This window comes from Enoplosus armatus, chromosome 20 (assembly GCF_043641665.1).
Source record: "Enoplosus armatus isolate fEnoArm2 chromosome 20, fEnoArm2.hap1, whole genome shotgun sequence".
NCBI classification, from domain to species: Eukaryota; Metazoa; Chordata; class Actinopteri; order Centrarchiformes; family Enoplosidae; genus Enoplosus; species Enoplosus armatus.
In genome coordinates, this window is record NC_092199.1 from 10,772,501 (window position 1) to 10,791,441 (window position 18,941).

General features: G+C 42.0%; 1 protein-coding gene across 1 annotated transcript in view; it reads left to right on the top strand.

Moving 5' to 3' along the window:
- Positions 1–18,788, top strand: part of LOC139303309 (double C2-like domain-containing protein alpha) — a 20,054-nt gene extending 1,266 nt beyond the window's left edge. The window contains exons 2-11 of the mRNA XM_070927078.1: positions 2,611–2,972; positions 3,632–3,711; positions 4,292–4,366; positions 4,645–4,754; positions 7,901–8,027; positions 9,734–9,793; positions 13,459–13,658; positions 15,506–15,587; positions 15,886–15,982; positions 18,652–18,788. Of these exons, the coding sequence (XP_070783179.1) occupies positions 2,611–2,972; positions 3,632–3,711; positions 4,292–4,366; positions 4,645–4,754; positions 7,901–8,027; positions 9,734–9,793; positions 13,459–13,658; positions 15,506–15,587; positions 15,886–15,982; positions 18,652–18,788 (1,330 nt within the window). The remainder of the gene's footprint in view (positions 1–2,610; positions 2,973–3,631; positions 3,712–4,291; positions 4,367–4,644; positions 4,755–7,900; positions 8,028–9,733; positions 9,794–13,458; positions 13,659–15,505; positions 15,588–15,885; positions 15,983–18,651) is intronic.
- The last annotated feature ends 153 nt before the right edge of the window (positions 18,789–18,941 follow it).

Here is an 18,941-nt window from a genome sequence, read left to right on the forward strand (position 1 = left end):
TGATGATGAAAAGAGAAGATGAGAGAGAGATTCCAGCTGGCAGCATGAGAGCGATCAATCACAAGCTCCCTGTGAGCTTCTGCTTCCCCGCGAGCTGCAAGCCACCAGGCCCCCCGGCTGTACGTGTGCTGCTGCTGCTGCTGCTGCTGCTGCTGCTGGTGGTGGTGGTGGTGGTGCTTGGGCTGCTCCAGCTCACGGCCACATCTGCCAGGACTGGGAGGCGACTGACTGCACTCATTATATCAACAGACACTCGCTCACAAGCCTGCAACAGCTGCATGTAGTGTGTGTGTGTGTGTGTGTGTGTGTGTGTGTAGAGAGAGAGAGATGAATTAATGATCTGACGGAAAGTCTATCTGCATGTACGTTGTGCGAATGTATTGTCATATTTGTGTGTGTGTGTGTGTGTGTGTGCTTTGAGGGATTATATATTACTCATAAGAACAATCATTATTATCTATTCGTCCAAGTTAATTAATCTTTTAATCAACTCTGGCCATAATCATTATCATCATCACGGGGAGTTTCATTAACTTGTTTTCACCTCACTCCTTAATGTCTTGCAATCCACTTAATTTAAGATTATTTTTATGGGTGGGCGGATTAACTGTTGTTTTATTGTTGTGCAAGACTGAAAAGATTTATGGTTCAGCAGCTGTGATAAGCACTGGTTTATCTTCTCTCTATACATTCGCCTACCTCAGATTGGAGAAACAGTGTCTGAAGCGCAGGAGTCTGAGGTTATCTCTTAGCTACTTAATTGAGCAGCAATGAACTCTGACCAGTTGTTCAGCGCTTCAGAAGTCATTAATTTGTGCTATTGTCCTTAGTGGCACCAAAATGGCTGCTGCTGATTTTCAAAAGACAAGATGTCCATCATTTCCCATTTCAGAGCCAGCGGTCTGTCACAGTGCTTTCAGTCAAATGAATCGAGGAAGTTTGCAGGCTGGCACACTGCGGTGTGTTTCAGAAGTTTGTTTCATCTCCAGCCAAGGAAGAGCTGGACGAGCTGCAGTGTGTCTCCCCCGCTGTTGTGCTCGCAGCAGAGAGACTGGACCATACATGACAAATGACCCTCGCTGCCTGTAATTCTGCTGAAGGTCAACAGTAAGAGGCAACAATTACAGAGCGGGTTTCTGCCAGGGCGTCTTTGGTCATATTGACTTTATCCTGATGACTGAAGGGTTTGAAATGAATCTGTTTTGACTCCCCACACACAAGTGAGGAATTATTATAGTTTTGACTACCCTTACACAGTCATTAGATCAACAGATACCACTCTAATGTCTGCACTTTAAATATGAAGCTACAGCCAGCAACTGGTTAGCTTAGCTTAGCATAAATAAACAGCTAGCCTGGCTTTGTCCAAAGATAACAAAATACACCTATCAGCACCTCTGAATCTCACTAATTACATCCTGTTTGTTTAATCCGTACAAAAACGTGTACGAAAAAAGTGTAATAACAACGTGGGACGATTTCTATTTTATAATTATCCATCTGTCCGTACAAACATTAGCATGGAATCAAGCAAATAAGTGTAGGTTGAACTATTCCTGATATGGATGCAGGTTTGATATCATCCACTCATCTAATGACTGCAAAAGGACGCTCAAAAATACTTTTTTGATATGATTTTGATATGACCACCATTCCTAAGTATTTCTTTAAACCTCCCTCTCTGAGTCCTCAGATTCTCATCACTTTGATATTTCTGAACTCCACAGGCATTCAGCTTACAGACAACACAGAGGAAGTGCAAATACTCACAGTGCAAATATTCACTTCTCAGTTTCAATCGATTAATGCAGAGAGAGCAGAAGGTAGTCCATGGGGGGATTTGTTCAGTATTGAGGACAGAACGCCCCCTCAAGGCCTGCTGTGTTTAGAAAACAAAAGCTGTGCAATATTTGTAATCCACCCCCCTCTTTTTTATTTTGGGAAGAGAGCAGACACATCAGCCTTGTGGTCAACTCCACTCCCTGCTACCACAACTTTATATAATCACCAGGACTCCATCCGAATATATAAAAGCGTTCCAGCCTGTAAAGACCCTGTAATTACCTGTCGGTCTTTGGAGGATGGTTAAGCACTTTAGATAACATACGTGCCTCTGCAGCTCACACATACTGCAATTTCATCAAGGATGATTTGGATTCGGGGGAGACCCCTATTGTCCATTATCCTTTATCCTAGGCATGAGTCTATTCAGATGTATTCTATTGAGATGCAAATTTGCGCACATCCTCTGCTGTATTTTGTCATCTTGTGAGTGATGTCTTTCGTTTTAAGAGTTCTAATTATGTTCAAGCTTCCTATCACAAGCTCTTCTTCTTGACTTTATGGCAAATGAGAAACTCCTATTAGGTGTGATGATATCTCAGAGATGGCCAGAAACAGGAAAAGAGATTTATCACCAACCATCTTACTAAGCTCACCTTGTTTCGCTCGGAACAGTAGAGGTGAAATTGTGAACAACAGCTCATATCTGTGGATCAGTGTCTTTACTCTCGTTTCGGCTGAAAGCGTTCTGAAATGGCAATTGTTGCATTGCTGAAAAGTGACATGATTAAACTTTCCCTCCATCTATTTCTGTCTCTGTCCCTGTAGCCCTATGACTGTGCGAAAAGGAAAACGTTTAGGCATCTCCATCCAGGAGCACATGGCCATCGACGTATGTCCGGGCCCCATCCGCCCCATCCGTCAAATCTCTGCCTACTTCCCTCGCCTATCGCCCACTTCCTCCTTCTCTGAGCCGCTTTCGCCCAATCAGGTGGCAGCTCCCACTTCCCTCAGCCCTGGCAGCGCGGGCCAAGGTGGAGGAGCTGTTGGAGGAGAAGGAGGAGGAGGAGGGAGCAGCAACCTCTTGTCACCGCTGTTACCAGGGGCGGCGGGTGGAGGGGGCTCACTGTCAGCCATGAGCAGCATGGACACCTCCATCGAGATCGACAGCTGTGACAGCGATGATAACAGTGAGTCACCTGAAAGTAATGACCTGATTTCACTAAAGCTGCTTGAGCCAGTGAATAAAAATTAACTCACCACAGATGTGGATTTGGGAGAAAAGGCCTAGAATGCGTCAAAAAAATCTAAATTGACCCTTCGCTAAGGTGCTGTTAACGCCTGTCAAGTCTTCCATTGTCACACAGCACATATGAAGATTTAGATTTGTTTTTGAAACAATTGATTTCTTCTTTGATTTCACACAGAAGTAAAAGCAGGCGACTTCGACGACCATTGACTTTGTCGGCTGAAATGACAATCACTAACAGATTTCATCAGCTGGAGCTAGTTAGCGTGAGTTATGAGTTGGTTCAACACTCCATGTCCAGCTGATTTTAAATGTTTCCAGCTGATTCGTATTAAAAGAAGCACCCTGTAAAGGTCTCAAAGGAATAGTTCGACATTTTGGGAACTTACTTGCTTTCTTGCCGAGAGTTAGATGAGAAGATGTCATGTCTGTTCGTTGATATTATGATGAATATCTACATTAAGGCAGGCCTAGACAGTGTTTCCTGATAGTGCATATGTGTATTTCTTCTGCCATCATTCTCTGTACAAGGTAATAAAGTCATCAGCTGAAAAGCAATTACCAAAGTAACTGCCACTTTTTTTATCAACTGTCTTCCAGCCTCCTTGGGGACGTTAGAGTTTGACCTACTGTATGAGAAAGCCACCAGTTCCTTGCGCTGCACAGTCCTGAAAGCAAAGGTAAGTCCTCTGGAAAGCAGTGTTCAACCAGTGACACAGAAAAGTTGTTAATAATTTTTCTATCGTAACTAAATCAAAAAAAGGATGGCAACATCTGTCGGTGCACAGACTGCTAAAAGTTGGGTAAAATCACTCTAATTCAAAGAAAAAGCTTGCTGTGGTCGTGGGTCAAAGAGACCTGCACATCGGGAATTACAATGACAACGTCAAAATGAAGAATTCAGTACTCCCGTCGTGCACCTGTTCATGGCAGGTACACTTTATATGAAAATGGGTTCTTGATAGATATTCAACCTGCAATTCTACAATTCATACAGCAGAAACACAGCTGAACAGCTTTTTGTTTCACGAAGAAAGAGACATTTAAATTCTAAATGTACACATACTCGAGGTATTACATCTTGCTTTTTTACACCTCCTCTCTACCTCTGTGCTTTAGATTCAATTTATAAATGAACCCTTCACCTCTCAGTCTGGTAATCATTTAACAATTCATTACTGGTGTTGGCAGTTTTGCGCAATGTTCCCCACCAATTATTTTATATCCCTCCCTTATATCTTCTCACTCTGTCTTTATTAGGGTCTGAAGCCGATGGATTTCAACGGTTTGGCTGATCCTTACGTCAAGCTGCACCTGCTGCCGGGAGCCTGCAAGGTCTGATTTTATTATCACAACATGGTTTTGTCCCTGCGTTTTTCTACAGAAAGATATTCAGTAACCTGTTGCCCAGGACTTTTGAGTGCACATTTAATTCTAGCTATAACTTTGAGCTGCATTTTGAAAGTGCAAGTGCAGACCAGTAAATCTACCCTAAAACAAAATGACTTTGTAGCCGGTAAGAGCTTGAGGTTGTTGGCTGTTTACAGCTCTGAGAACAAAAGCTTTGAGTATAAACATGATTGTTTTCCCCTCCTCTCTGCTGTGATGTACAGGCCAATAAACTGAAAACCAAGACCGTTCGCAACACGCTGAACCCCGTGTGGAACGAGACGCTCACCTATTGTGGAATCACAGAAGAAGATATGTACCGCAAAACACTCCGGTAAATGTTTGCTATAGGGGCTTTCTTGCTATTTCTGTCTCCTTCACTTCCTGCCTCTCTGTTCTGTCTTGGCCATCAGAAAACCACCTCTTGCTTACAAAGGATTTCTTATCGTGTATATCAATCACAGTCTTTTGCTCTCGGTTTATAGGCCTTTATCCTTTCTCCGTTTCAGTGTGTTCCCTCTCTCCTTCTATCTCCGCTGATCCTTTCATCCTCCTCTGTCACCTCACCTTCGGTCCTCCCGGTCCTCACATCTCTCCTGTCCACTAGGATCAGAAAAGATCTCCCCTCGCTCCTTCTAATCCATCCCTCTTTCTTTGTCTTTCTTTCCGTCTTGCAGTGTTGCAGTGACAGATTGAGGTCAGACTAAGCACCGCGGGGTGTTTTAATTTCATTGACCCCCTCCAGAGGTGATGAAAGCTGCGAATTGTCTCTGCCTGTGACTAAAACTTTGCCACAACACACGTGGGAGGGGGATTTAAATAGGATCGACGGTCGATCTCTCGGGGGAAATTAGAGAAACGGCCCCTACAACCGGCCTACGACACTGTGTTAATACAGCAGAGGCGTTTAACGATCAGGAGACAGGCAGTTTAACCCACTGAATTATGTAAACATGTTGACGTTATTTTATTCAGAGACTGTATTTAATCACATTTTTATCCCCACTTAAATCTTGATTACGTAATAGATACAATTTAACTGCTGATAGGGCAAATTTCAAAATCACTTCTTTTTCTTTGAAGAGTAATGGTCAAATGTTAGGCTACCTGCAGAAAATATTTCAGCCATCTAAAATATCAACTGTTGAAATTTGGTGTCACTGTAAGTGAAAGGGTTTCTTCCCAGTCTTGCATTTTTTTTACTGAATGTCAACACTTTCAGTACAGGAAGAAATCCATCACTGAAAAAGGTTGTTTTTTTTTCAATTTCTTCACCGACAGCAGCTTCATTTGACCAGAACTCAATTCAACCACAAGATATGCCACATTTTGAAAAAGGGCAGAAGTCTTCTAAACTGGAAAACCTGCAGCTCAATCATAGTTTATGCTTTCTACTTCAAACCAGCAGCTGCAGGCTACAAACTGCAGCGCATTCTCTGACAGATCTTAGATGTACAGTTTCAGAAAATACAACTCATAGGTAGCAATTGTGTATTTATATTGCCTTATGATGACAGGAAGTCGTGATTTATAATTATTTTAAATGTTTTTTCATGTCTTTTTATGTAATTCATGACCGTTTGTGGGATATTGGCCAATTAGCTGTTGCACAATAAAGACCAGAGTCTATGGAAGTTCATTCCTGCCCAGAAAAGAAAAAAATTTATATAACGTTACAGATAAAAATACTCATTTTCTCAGTTTAGGCAAAATTATAAGTGAAACTCTTTTTTGCTACAGGAAAGAAAGTTGTATAAACATATATATATATATAGGCATATATAATCATGGTTTGTCAATATTTTGTCTTACTAACTCATTATGATATGCAATGTCCAAAATTTGACATCATTTTTGACATTTTGATTTATTATCTCATAGTTTTGAGTTAGTAAGACTACATTTTCACTTACCATGAATATTTTCATCAATTTTTTCCCTGGCAGAAATGAGCTTCCATAAGAGCCAGCATAAAAGGTGTCATTATTTATTCATGACTTCAGTAATGTCCATCACTTCCTCCACCTGCCCTGCAGTAGCACAAAAGCCTAAAAATTGACTCTTGAGCTTCGTCTGGTATCAGCGAACACTTTTAGTCACATGTCTGACAGGGACATTTAAGTTCAGTGACAGCGCGTGTGCATTAGATTCATCACGCTGCTTTTACTGACATTATGAAATCTTTTTGATGTAGTAGGAAATGTGAGCTGTCACAGTAAAATGTGCATGTTACCTCATACTGTGTAACTGCCGCCTTACATCCATCCGTCTCACATTATAATGACCCTGTGCTTCACACTTGACTCTTTGACCTATTGTCACCACTCCATCCTCAAGCCCTTTTCATCTCAGCTGTCCTTTACTCATCCGTCTCTCATCATCAGTCTATCAACATCTTTCATCTCTCAGCTTTCACTGACTTCATCTCTCTTTATTTTCTCTTTTTTTTGCCTCCTATCCCAGTCTTTTTGTGTCTTTTTCTTTCTTCTATTTTCATTCTTTCCTATTTTTGCTGCCATTCGATTCTGAAGGGTTCAGGTCTCCTTTTGGCTAATAAGCTACTAGACTAGAAATTACCTCTGGGGATGCCAACACATATCTCGTGTCCTCAGGCAACTGGCCTCTTGCACCTTTTACATTTCTGCGATTCCGTGTTTTATTACTGAAAATTGAAGGCAGCACATTCACATCTGGACCTCGCCTCGCACAGATTGTGTTCTTAGTTTTCTTCTTCTCGTTGCGTGACTTTCATTCACATTTACATGAAGTACAGAAAAAGGCAATCGCACTGGATTGACTGAGTCTGTAGCATGCTGATTTTCCACTTCTGCCTATAGACGCGCACATTTGCATGCATAAATGACTCCTCACACACACACACACACAGATTTAAATAAATTCTTTCAGTTTTTATCTCTCCCTCTCACCCACGTCACTCCATTCCTCGCTCGCCGGCTTTTAATTTAACATACTCTCTATCCCCTTCACTCCTCTCTGCTGCGCCTACACTCTTATACATTTCGGATGACGTTACGGCAGGTGTAAAACTTTGCCAGCATAAATATGGATTGACTTAAACTTGTATGATGCACTTTCCCACTATCTTAAGTCCCCTGGGAGGGAAAATGGTGATTACTTGTACAACATGCGTATACAGATGCTAGATTTATACGTGGGTGATTTCTCTGAGTGTGTGCTCTTTAATTCAGGTCAGGTTTATGTCAACAATTTCCTTCTCTTATTATAATGTTGCCACAACATTAGGAATAATTAAATGAGTCATACTAAGTAAAGTTGTTTGACTACATCCTCCCTCACACATACAAACATTCACCACATCTGTCTACTTTAAATTCTCCAACTCGCTGCCTCATTAATCAGTGTCTCTTATTCTTATTCATGTTCCCTTCTCTCCCCATCTTTGTCTATCGCTATTTCTCATTTTCTTACCCCCCCCCTCCCTCTGTCTCTCCCTCCCAGGGTGTCCGTGTGCGACGAAGACAAGCTGACACATAATGAGTTCATCGGGGAGTCGCGGGTGGCCCTGCGTCGCGTGAAGCCTGACCAGACCAAACACTTTAACATCTGTCTGGAGCATCCACCTCCTGTGAGAAGAAGGGGGTGGGGGGCAGAAAGAAGAAAAGGGAGGATAGGAAAGAAAGACTAAAAGGAAGGAAAGAGGAAAATGAGTGTGTAATAGACAGATAAATGACTGGAGGGTACAGTAATATTCAATATATTAAGGCTCCCTGTCTGACTCACAACCTCATCTTTTAAAGTAGGAAAAAAATGTAGGGAAAGAGACGGGAATTGTTGCCAACAGGGAGGCGTTAAAATGTCGAATCCACTCCAATGATGACGACACACCTGGGTCTCATAATAACACCAACAATCACAGTAGCATTGTTAGAAAAAAGAGCTGAACAAAATGTCCCCAAATACAAAGACCCCTTGTCCTGTCATCTTTTCGATTTGGTAATAATGCTGTCATAATGTTGGTAAGTGCTATAAATAAAGTTCTTAAATTCTTAAATTCTTAAATGGAGTTTGGTCCAGAACCTCTGCAGCCCCTGCAGTAAATAGTGATATGGTTCAATCAGTCAAAGGAATTTATTTATTATTCTTATAAACCATTCATTAAGTAATTATTTACAATTAATAAACTCTTCATAAAGGGCCTATGCACTTACATTACAAAAGAAATATGTGGACACTCAAATAAAGTATGCGGCCACTCGAGCATGACACCCAGATGTGGTTGTTGAGCATGTCATTCCAAAACCTCCCAAACCCCCCTTGCACTTGAATCTGCTGCTTTAACAGTCTCCACTCTTCTTGGAAGACTTTCTACCAGCTTTTAAAACCTGGCTGCAGGCATTTGATCACATTCAGCCAAAAGCATTAGTGAGGTCGGCCACTGCTATTGAGTGATAAGGCCTGTCTCGCAGTCGCCATTTGGATTCGTCCAAAAGGTTGTTGGATGGGCTTTAGGTCAGGGCTCCGTGCAGGCCGGTCAAGATCATCCACACCAAAATGGAAAAACATTTCCTTAAGTATCTCACCTCCCACAAACTGTTGCCACAAAGTTGAAAGCACACTGTTGTCTAAAATATCATTTTATGATGTGCAGCCTAAAGATGTCCCTTCATTGGAACTGAAAGGCACAAACCAAGAAAAACAACTCCAGACCAAAACTTCCCACACACAGTGGTGTCCACGTACTTTTGGCCACATAGTATATTTCATGGTCGGCCAATATCAGCCAGTAATACTGACCCACTCACATAATTCAAATGATTCTTGCCTGATAATAATACAAATATTAGGTAAACAGAGGATCACATCTGTTCTTACAGCCCACAAATAGTTTTTTGTGCAGGCTAAATGTCACCCGAGTCACACGTGTGAAAAGGGTACATGGAGATTGGGAGAATAAAGGGAGAGGAGGGGGGGCGTCAATAGTCAGAGCAAGTGAGAGAGATGAGAAACAAATGGATTAAAAAATAAAAGTGGTGGAGAGCGGGGGGCATGCATGTGAAAAGGGGCGGGGGGTTCTGGGTTTTTGTTCTTCATGAGCAGGAAAGGGCTGTTGGTATTAGATTGGCCCTCTGAGGCTGGTGGCCACTCTGCGATCAAACGCTAAAGCCCCTCTGTCATCCTGCGATCCAGACGCTGTGTCAGGCCTGTCATTTTCAAAGTGGCTTCTCCCTCCACTCCATACATCCACCCCTTTCTCCTCGTCCTTTGCTCCTCTAACCTGCTCTTCTGTCAGTCATATCCCCCTTATTTTCTCTCTCTTCTTTTTGCCTCCAGCTGCCTTCACCGACTGCGATGAGCACCGCCCTGAGAGGAATCTCCTGCTACCTGAGAGAGGTGACCTCATGACTCCTCTCGTCCTCTTCTGCCTGTCTGTCTGTCCTTATAGTCCATCTGTCAAGGACTACACTGGGTTTTGTTAAGCTTACCCGATGTGAGACTACATGACTGGCTCCAAAATATTCTTTCTGTGTCGCAGATCTGTTCGGTGGGCTCTAGCACACAGAACGTGACAAGCATTACAAGTATGAGAATAAACCTGTTAATATTGCTACTAGTTTTCATGCTATGGCCTGTATATTCTTCTGGAGACAAAATAATAAGAATCATCAGAGCAACAGGTTTGACTGTTTACGTCTACCAAGTCAATAATCATCAATAATCATTAATTACCTAAGTGAATCTATTGGATTTTGATTGATTTAAAGATATAAGTAATTTGTAAAGTTAAAACGCCAGCTTGTCCAGCTTGAGTTTGCAGCTTCGCTCTGTTTTATTGTAAATTGATGGTAAAATATCTTTGGGTTTCGGACCGTTGGTTTGACAAAACATGACGTTTTATAAACCAAACAGTTTATCGAGTAATCAGAGAATTACTTGATTGATGATGACAATAATCACATGTAACTTTACTCACCTTTACCACTATGTTTATTTTTGTATTGTTTTTACCAAGACTTGCAGGTTAAGATGTGTTCCACTGAATTTGAATCATTTACCACACATTGCAAATACTTGGATTTGAGTCACGAAATCCATTAAGCCAGCAATAATTTATTGTTGAGATGAGTCATAAAGTTGTGAACTGACTCAGTAATGTCAGTATCATCTATCAGCTAACATTAGCGAGAGAATGTCTGGCATTTTGGCTTGAAGGGTGACGACCACTTTGATCGATTATTGAAGGATGGATTCATCAACTAATCATTTCAGCCCTAGTTGTTTTTATGTCTTCATGTGTGCTACTGCCTCATGACTCACTTACTAATCTATAGGCCATGACCCTTCTCTGCTGTTGTTTTTTCGCGTGTGTTTATCAGTAATTGCGTTAGTGGTTTTATTATAGATTATAGATTATAGATTATATTTCTCAGCCACTATAGGCTACTGGTCATACCCGACTGAATAAGTCTGTAGCAGCAAAACCCCAGAGTGTATTGAAATGAGCAAGGGCGTTTTTATTTTTACCGCCTGTGAATTCAACCTTTAATTTGTAATATCTTTCTCTTTCACATGTTACAAAAATGTAAAATCATGCATCAGTCACATTAAATTAATGAAGGGGCCAAACTAAAGGGCCAGTGTAGTCCTTTAACTCCAGCAGTGAAACAGCTGCCTCAATGTTTCTCACCATAGTCAAGATTGTTTAATGTGTCTTGGTTGTTCTCTCGCCTTGCAAACCCACCCACAAATGTATCTCTTCCCCATCCGTCTGTCACTGTGTGTGTGTTCGTAGCTGGCTTCACATTGACGCCTGTTTATTTCCACCTCCCTAATGAGTTGCTCTCTATCGATCTGTGAAGGTCTGAGCCGTTTCATTAACAGATACCTGGTGCAAATTATCCTCACTAATTGTGCGCTTTAAAGTCTCCTGCTCAGTCGCGACAGATGGAGAGCTGGCTGTTGGCAGCGATAATGATTCCCAAAGAAAAAACACAGACACGGAGAGGAGAGAAATAAGGAAAGAGAGAATTAGGAAAAAAGAAAGGGGACAAGCTGTTGAGACAATTAGAGAAAGGGAGGGAGGAGTGTGGGGTGTGTGGCATTTATATTGATTGTCCTGGCTGTGTCCACCTCTCGCCTGAAGATAAGTCTTAATGAGAGATGGAGAGATACAAATGAGAGGAGAAACATACAGTAGAGGAGTGATGGAATCCATTTTACATTACAGGCAATAAAATCTTTCTGCGGTGAGACAGCAAACAACTTGGTTGAAAAAGATGCACCTGCAGTGAGGAAAATCCTGAAATAGCAAACGTGCGTCTTCCCTATAAATAACATACATGTATTGATGCTGTTGGCCATGAGGGTGAGTCACGGTCCTGTGAGAACATCGTCTTCCCCTTCTTCACCCTCTGCTGCTGCTTCCTCGCTTTCTTTCATCTGTCACTCTGAATCTACTCTGTTGTTCCGCTTGTTGTCAGATGCTTCGGTAACAGTTTGATGTTGTCCGTGGAAAATACTCAAGCCAGGAGCGACAAAGTGCATTAATATGTCTTTAAGATTTGGCCCGAGACAGGTCTTTGCTATCGTATCGACTGCACTCCTGTTTATCACAGTGACTGTGGTGATCTGTCTCTGAGCTGTGGCAGAGGAGCTCAAATGTTAGATGAAAGTCACGGAGCTCTTTAGGAGCGTCTGCTTGAGATGAGCTACATCACAGCAAAGGACATGAAGTACATTTTAAAGAAAGATCATGTAACTGTTGAAAGAAGAGATTACACAAACAACAATAAGACTCACCTTTGCTTGGTTCAATGTACTCTGGGTTTTGCAGCCACCGTCTTACTTGGTCTGGTATGACCAGTAGCTTATAACCTTTAGATATTGTTGTATTCTGGTCATCAGTCTTTTTGTTCTTTACTTGTATTAGCCAATATGCTACCCAGAAGGGAAACCAAGAAACCAAGTTTCAGGTTTTAGATGGGACTTGGGTCATTTTGTTGGGTAATGCTGCAGAGTTTGGACCAGGTCCAGGTTTACTTATTTTAAAACTTTCTGACTGTGCCAGTTGTCTTGGGTGTTATGTGTTGCAAGGGGATATACAACAGTGTGCAGAGGAGAAGAGTGTGCACCTCATTAGCCTGGTAAGCTTACGGTCAGTAAGGAATGAAATAAAGCAAATATTTTTGCTAACCTTGATTGGTTTTGGGTCTCAAATTTGACAGTAACAGCTGGGTTTAGCCTGGTTGGTTGGCTAGAATCGTGTTTTAGGCCCGTACAGGACTCTACTACTGTTTTAGCATTTATAGTGGCCGCCGTTCAGCAAAAGTTACATAAGCTGGCTTTGATTCGTGCTGTGCTGCTGCAGGAAGTCCTGTGCTGCATTGGAACTGTTCGCTGCAGCTTCAAATCAGCATCAGTTGCCTCAGTAAACACACATGGACATATTGTCACCTTATGAAGTTGATATGGCGAGCATGTAAGCAAACAGCTGTGGCTTATTTACATATCAAACAGACACGGAGCAACATTAGCATTCATTTGATGTTGTGTTTGAGTCCCCAAGTCAAACATTCACTCTCCTTTTAGCTCTGTTTTGCTCTTGACCAACTCCTGAGGGAAATATCTGGCTCTTGGTCACCAGCTAGTTGCTAACTTTGTCTTGAAAACAGCTGCGTACTGCGGCTGGAAACGACGCTGATGAGAGCGGTGAGAGAGGACTAAAACTAAAGACTAAAGCTGTCTGCGGTAAAACCAAAACAACAGCTGGAAGCTTCGTAGATCAGAGATCGGTGATCATTTCAGGCGCCCCTTTTAAATTACATCATTTGATCCACTGGTAATATAAAAATATTGATTACAGCAATTTTAAACAACAACTTGAATATTGTTGCCTGTTTCATCCGCAGGTCATGGCGCAAGACTCTGATGCATAATTTTCAGTACATGAGACATCCTTTTAACCCTGAACCTTATGTCACCAATGTAGCAGCTACAAGTGCAGCTCATACACATTTTTTTTCCCCACTTCTCTCTCTTGTCCCCCCTCTTTCTCTCAGTGGGAGACTGAGCAGAAGAGAAGTCTCGAGGAGAGAGGCCGTTTGCTGCTCTGCCTGCAGTATCTCCCCCCTGCCGGTGATGACGACGTGAAGGGCGAGGCCAAGGAGAGGGCTCGTGGCGGGCTGTGTGTGGGCGTCAAACGCTGCGCTCACCTGGCAGCCATGGACGTCAACGGCTACTCAGACCCCTACGTTAAAACGTGAGGATGACATCAATGCCATGGCGTATTTGTTGCTACCTGAACGGAGTTCTAATTATTTGTGTCTTATCATAGCAAAAGGCCTCGATACTAGCACATAATTGGACACATTTAATATAATTAACACACAACTTAGACTGATGGATTGACATTTCACGACCCTCATTTCAGAACAATTTCCGCCGTGACCCATCCATCTCCGTCTCCACCTTAATACCTGTGTTTGTTTTTAGCTGGCCATTGGCTTATATTGACCCCATGAATCACCTTTTGTCGCCACTCATGAGTGACTGATGGCTTGAGTTAACCCCTGCTTAAGGTAACAGTGACAAATGAGGGCAGCCGTCACACAAGTGGAAGCCATTGTGAAACATATCACTCATTCATCAAAGATAATGATAACAGTGTGTGTGTGCATTGACAGCCTTCGAAAAAGGACTGAAAGGCAGAGACGTGATCCACTGTTATGGGCGTACTGTATCACAGAGGAGACAGTGTCGGGTGCGATTGTTAGTGTCATAGAGGTCCTTTAGAGTTTCATTACTCACTGATGAAAGAAAAGCAATACTGTGTGTGTCACTGTGTGTGTTTGTGTCAGGGAGGGCAGGAAGGTCCCTGGGCTGAATGATGCACCCTGACAGAAACTGGACAAATGGGCTGTAAAATCCCCCCCCCTTCTTCACTCACTGTTATGTGTGAGTGCTGTTTCTGGCTTTGAGGTTGTTTCTGGAATGAATATGACACTAAACAACCTCCCATCTCACACACACTCATACATACACATAAAGGTAAGCATGCCACAAAGCTCGCCTCACATCAGTACACACCAATTTCCCTAACCCTTTCCTTTCATGCTTTAAATTCAAGTTTTCTCCCTCCTTCTTTACACCTACTGAGCCTCCACATACATCCCTCACACATCCACAGTGATACATCACACACCTTGTTTCATTTTGGATGCGTGCTCGCATCTTTGCCCTTTGGCGGGAGCTTCTTCCCAGATGCTTTGTTGTGTCTGAGAGCGTGTGGGAACATACGCTCTCCGAGCTGTGGGTGGTGGGTGGAAAGCAAATGTGAATAGAGATTTCGCCACGCTCCTTCCAGCTGGCTTAAAAATATCCTGAGAATTTAATGACACCCCGCGAAGGGATGCTGAGCTTTTTCAATCTGTGCTGTGCTGGAATTACTGATCAGTCCTCACACTCATATATGGCTAGTTTCACAAATATTACATTAAACCTTTCAGGGAATAGTTTTAACATTTTGGGAAATATATGTATTCACTTTTCTTGCTGAGAGTTAGATGAGAAGATGTCACATCTGTACTGTAAATATGAAGCTGGTTAGATTAGCTGGCAAAAACTGGATTCAGGGGGAAACAGCTAGCATGGCTCTGTCTAAAAGTAACACAATCCACCAACACTTCTAAATATCACTAATGAAGATGTTACATCTTGTTTGTTTAATCCATACAAAAACTGGCTAGTTATTTCCCCCCGTTTCCAGTCTTTATGCTAAGCTAAGCTAACAGCCTTTACCATACCGATATGACACTCGGCAAGAAAGCAAATAAGAGTATTTCCCAAAATATTCATATAAGTAAATACTTTCTCTGAATCATCCATCAGTAAGAATGAAGTAAAAGAGTAACATGACAGAATAAAACCCTGAATCTATCCATTACTGACAGTAATCCCTGAGGGAACACAATGATTTTCTATATGCATGAACTCTGACCTTCATATACTCATCACCTGTATGCGCAGTTACCACTAGTGCTTTACGATTCCTTTCAGCAGTACTACCTGTGAATGATAATGTGATGGTATCACATTCATCTGTCACAGGTACCTCAAGCCAGACGTTCAGAAGAAATCCAAGCACAAAACAGCAGTCATAAAAAAGACTCTCAACCCGGAGTTTAATGAGGTAGACCTCCATGTTTGTGTGTGTGCATGCGCTTTACTGTGGGAGCGAGACGCACATTTGCAGCGGTTGAATGTAAAGAGACGGCTCATTTAGACTTACACAGTCATCAGAGGCTCTTCACTGCATGCAAAGTTTCTGCTACCTTTTTGACAGCCAATTACAGTTTGCATATTATTACCTGCTGCCTCATTAGTGAGTATTTTAGAGGTTTACAGAGGAAGAGCAACACATGTGATCTTCTGACCTTTGCTGTCTCTCTCTCGTCCACTCATCCCTATCCCTCTTTGTTTTCATCCAGGAGTTCTTCTATGAAATCACCTTCTCAGAGTTAGCCACCAAGACGCTGGAGGTCACCGTGTGGGACTACGACCTGGGAAAGTCCAATGACTTCATAGGTGAGCTGACACCTCAAACACACTGGCAGCTAATAATTTCCTGCTGGCGCTTTTTGGATTACTGATTAGCTGGCTGGCTACTTTATTAGCACTCTAATAATGTTGTACCCATGGCAGATGTTGCCAAAGATATTTTAAGATGTTCTCTATTATCTGCTATCATCCGAGAGCAGCAGGGTGTTTAATTTGCAGGGTTTAGCCGCCAAAAGAGTGTCAGTGACATTTTGGCTGAAAATGAGCTCCATACTATACTTGCTCTATGAATGGGAGGAAGTAATCGCATTTACTCCTGTTCTCATAATTGAGTAACTTTTTTGTTTACTTTACTACTTTAAGTCAAGATTTTTGTTTCTTGCTGTAGGTAAAGGTTAAGTCTGGTGTTTTTTATTCTCAACAAATCCTGTCAAAAGACCAAAACCAACAGTGTGTTAGTCTCTCAGCACTTTGAGACTTACCGTTCCTGTTCATGGTCACTTGTTTCTACTGAAGAGGTAAACCTTTACAAAGCAGGTCACAAACAAAAATGTAGTTTCATATTCTAAAAGGGCTCAGTCATTTCCTAAAACAGCTGGGCTGGACGTTTTTTACTCAAACACCAGTAAACAGAGCTTTTGTTGGGGATTATTTCCTGCTGTGGATTAATTCGCAGTTGGTGCTCTATAGTGAGTACATCTAGCAGACGGTGTACGGGGGTTCGACAGAAAATAAACTACAGTGTGTGTGTGTGTGTGTGTGTGTGTTCATGGTAATGAAGGAAAGTGTCACGCAGTGCAACAACGCGGCTCTATGGAACAAAAAATATCAGACACAATACTTATATAATAAGATAAGGTTTTGGTCTTTGGTCTTATTTGTTGACAAGTAGAAAAATATAGAAATCACTTAGGTACGTTTTTTATTGAAAGAATCATTGCAGTTGAAATCCAAGAATGAAAGTAGTAGTAAATGTCCATGAGCAACTGAAACTGGAACTGTAGAGCCATCACAGTGGGCAGTAACCTCACTTAACTTTTATTACATTTTATTTTGTTATTATTTTGGGGGGTTTTTTCACACTCTGTCTGTTTGAAGTTATAAAGATCCCATGTAATAATAGTCTAATTAAAAATGTTAAAGATGATACTTTTTTTATGAAACACAGATAACACTGTTCATCTGATCATACATCTGATGGTCAAATTAATATTTTTGTATCATTAGGCACAGTTACATCAATTCAATTCAATTTTATTTATATAACGCCAAATCATAACAGAAGTTATCTCTTTCCAGAGCAGGTCTAGACCGTAGACTTTATAATATTGTGTACAGAGACCCAACAATTCCCACCGTAAGCGAGCACTTGGCGACAGTAGCAAGGAATAACTCTTTAACAGGCCGAGACTTCGAGCAGAACTAGGCTCTGGGTGGGCGGTCATCTGCCTCGACCGGTTGGGTTGACGGAGAAAGAGGGAGGGGGAGAGAGGAGCGAGACGAGAAAGCACACAACTACGGGAGAGAGGAGATGTCGTGTTTGTAACATGCATTAATAGGATAAGAATGCATACAGATGGAGAGGGAGAGGAGGAGAGGGGAGCTCAGTGCATCATGGGAAGCCTCCCGGCAGTCTAGGCCTACAGCAGCATAACTAAAGGATGGCTCAGGGCTCACCTGAGCCAGCCCTGACTATAAGCTTTATCACAGAGGAAAGTCTTAAGCATGCTCTTAAATCTGGAGAGTGTGTCTGCCTCCAGGACGCAAACTGGGAGCTGGTTCCACAGGAGAAGCGCTTGATAGCTGAAGGCTCTGGCTGCCACTCTACTTTTGGAGACTGTAGGAACCACAAGTCATTCTGGGAGCGCAGTGCTCTGGTGGGGTAATAAGCTATGATATGAGCTATGATGTGCCTGACCAGCAAGAGCTTTGTAGGTGAGGAGATGGATTTTAAATCCTATTCTGGATTTTACAAGGAGCCAGTGTCGAGAAGCTAATATGAAGAAATATGATCTCTTTTCCTGGTTCTTGTGAGTACACGTTCCGCAGCGTTCTGGAGTCTTCAGGCACTTATTGGGGCAGCCTGATAATAAGGAATTATTAAGCAATAATCCAGCCTAGAAGTAACAAATGCATGGACTAGTTTTCCTACATCTGTTTGAGACACGATGCGCCTGATTTTTGCAATGGTGTGTAGGTGAAAATGCTCCTTGAAGTTTGTTTTATGTGGGAGTTAATCACATAAATTCAAATGAAAAACTGTTATTAATTATTACATTTGGTGCAAAGAGTTGGTATTGCAATCAAGGATTTTTTAAATCATGAACACTTTAGAAGCATTAACGCTCCTTTTATTTTGCACTGAAAAACATATTTTAAAGTAGATTTTTGCTTTTGCTATAAAAGTATGTAAAACAACATTTCCAGTTCTTTGGGTCTCAATCCTCGACTTCCTTTGAAATTGAAATCTGTCTGCAAGTAATTACACAAACAATTAAAAACGACAATAAAAAATGCAATTGCTGCTAATAAAACAGCACAGCAGAAAAACAAAACTACCCAATAACACAATGCAGAAGATTTTCTATAGACCAGATTCAGTTCCTCACTAAAACTGTTTAGTTTTAAACAGTGTTCACATCAACCCTATTTATTTATTAAACATACACTTTCTTTCTTGTCTCTGCACTGGTTAGGGGGTGTGTCCTTAGGGTGTCACTCACAGGGAGACGCTCTGCAGCACTGGATAGACTGTCTGAAGAACAAGGGCAAGAAGGTGGAGCGCTGGCACACGCTGACCAACGAGCTGCCTGGATCCACAGTGCAGGACTGAACTGATCCTCTTCCACTGTACTGACACTGGAGAGACTGACCTGAGGACTCGGGACGAGAGACGTTTCATCGCATGCTCTGAGGATTTCCTGCATGACTATGAAGGATTTCATATCCTACTTACTTTGTGACATAAATGAGACCATAATTCATT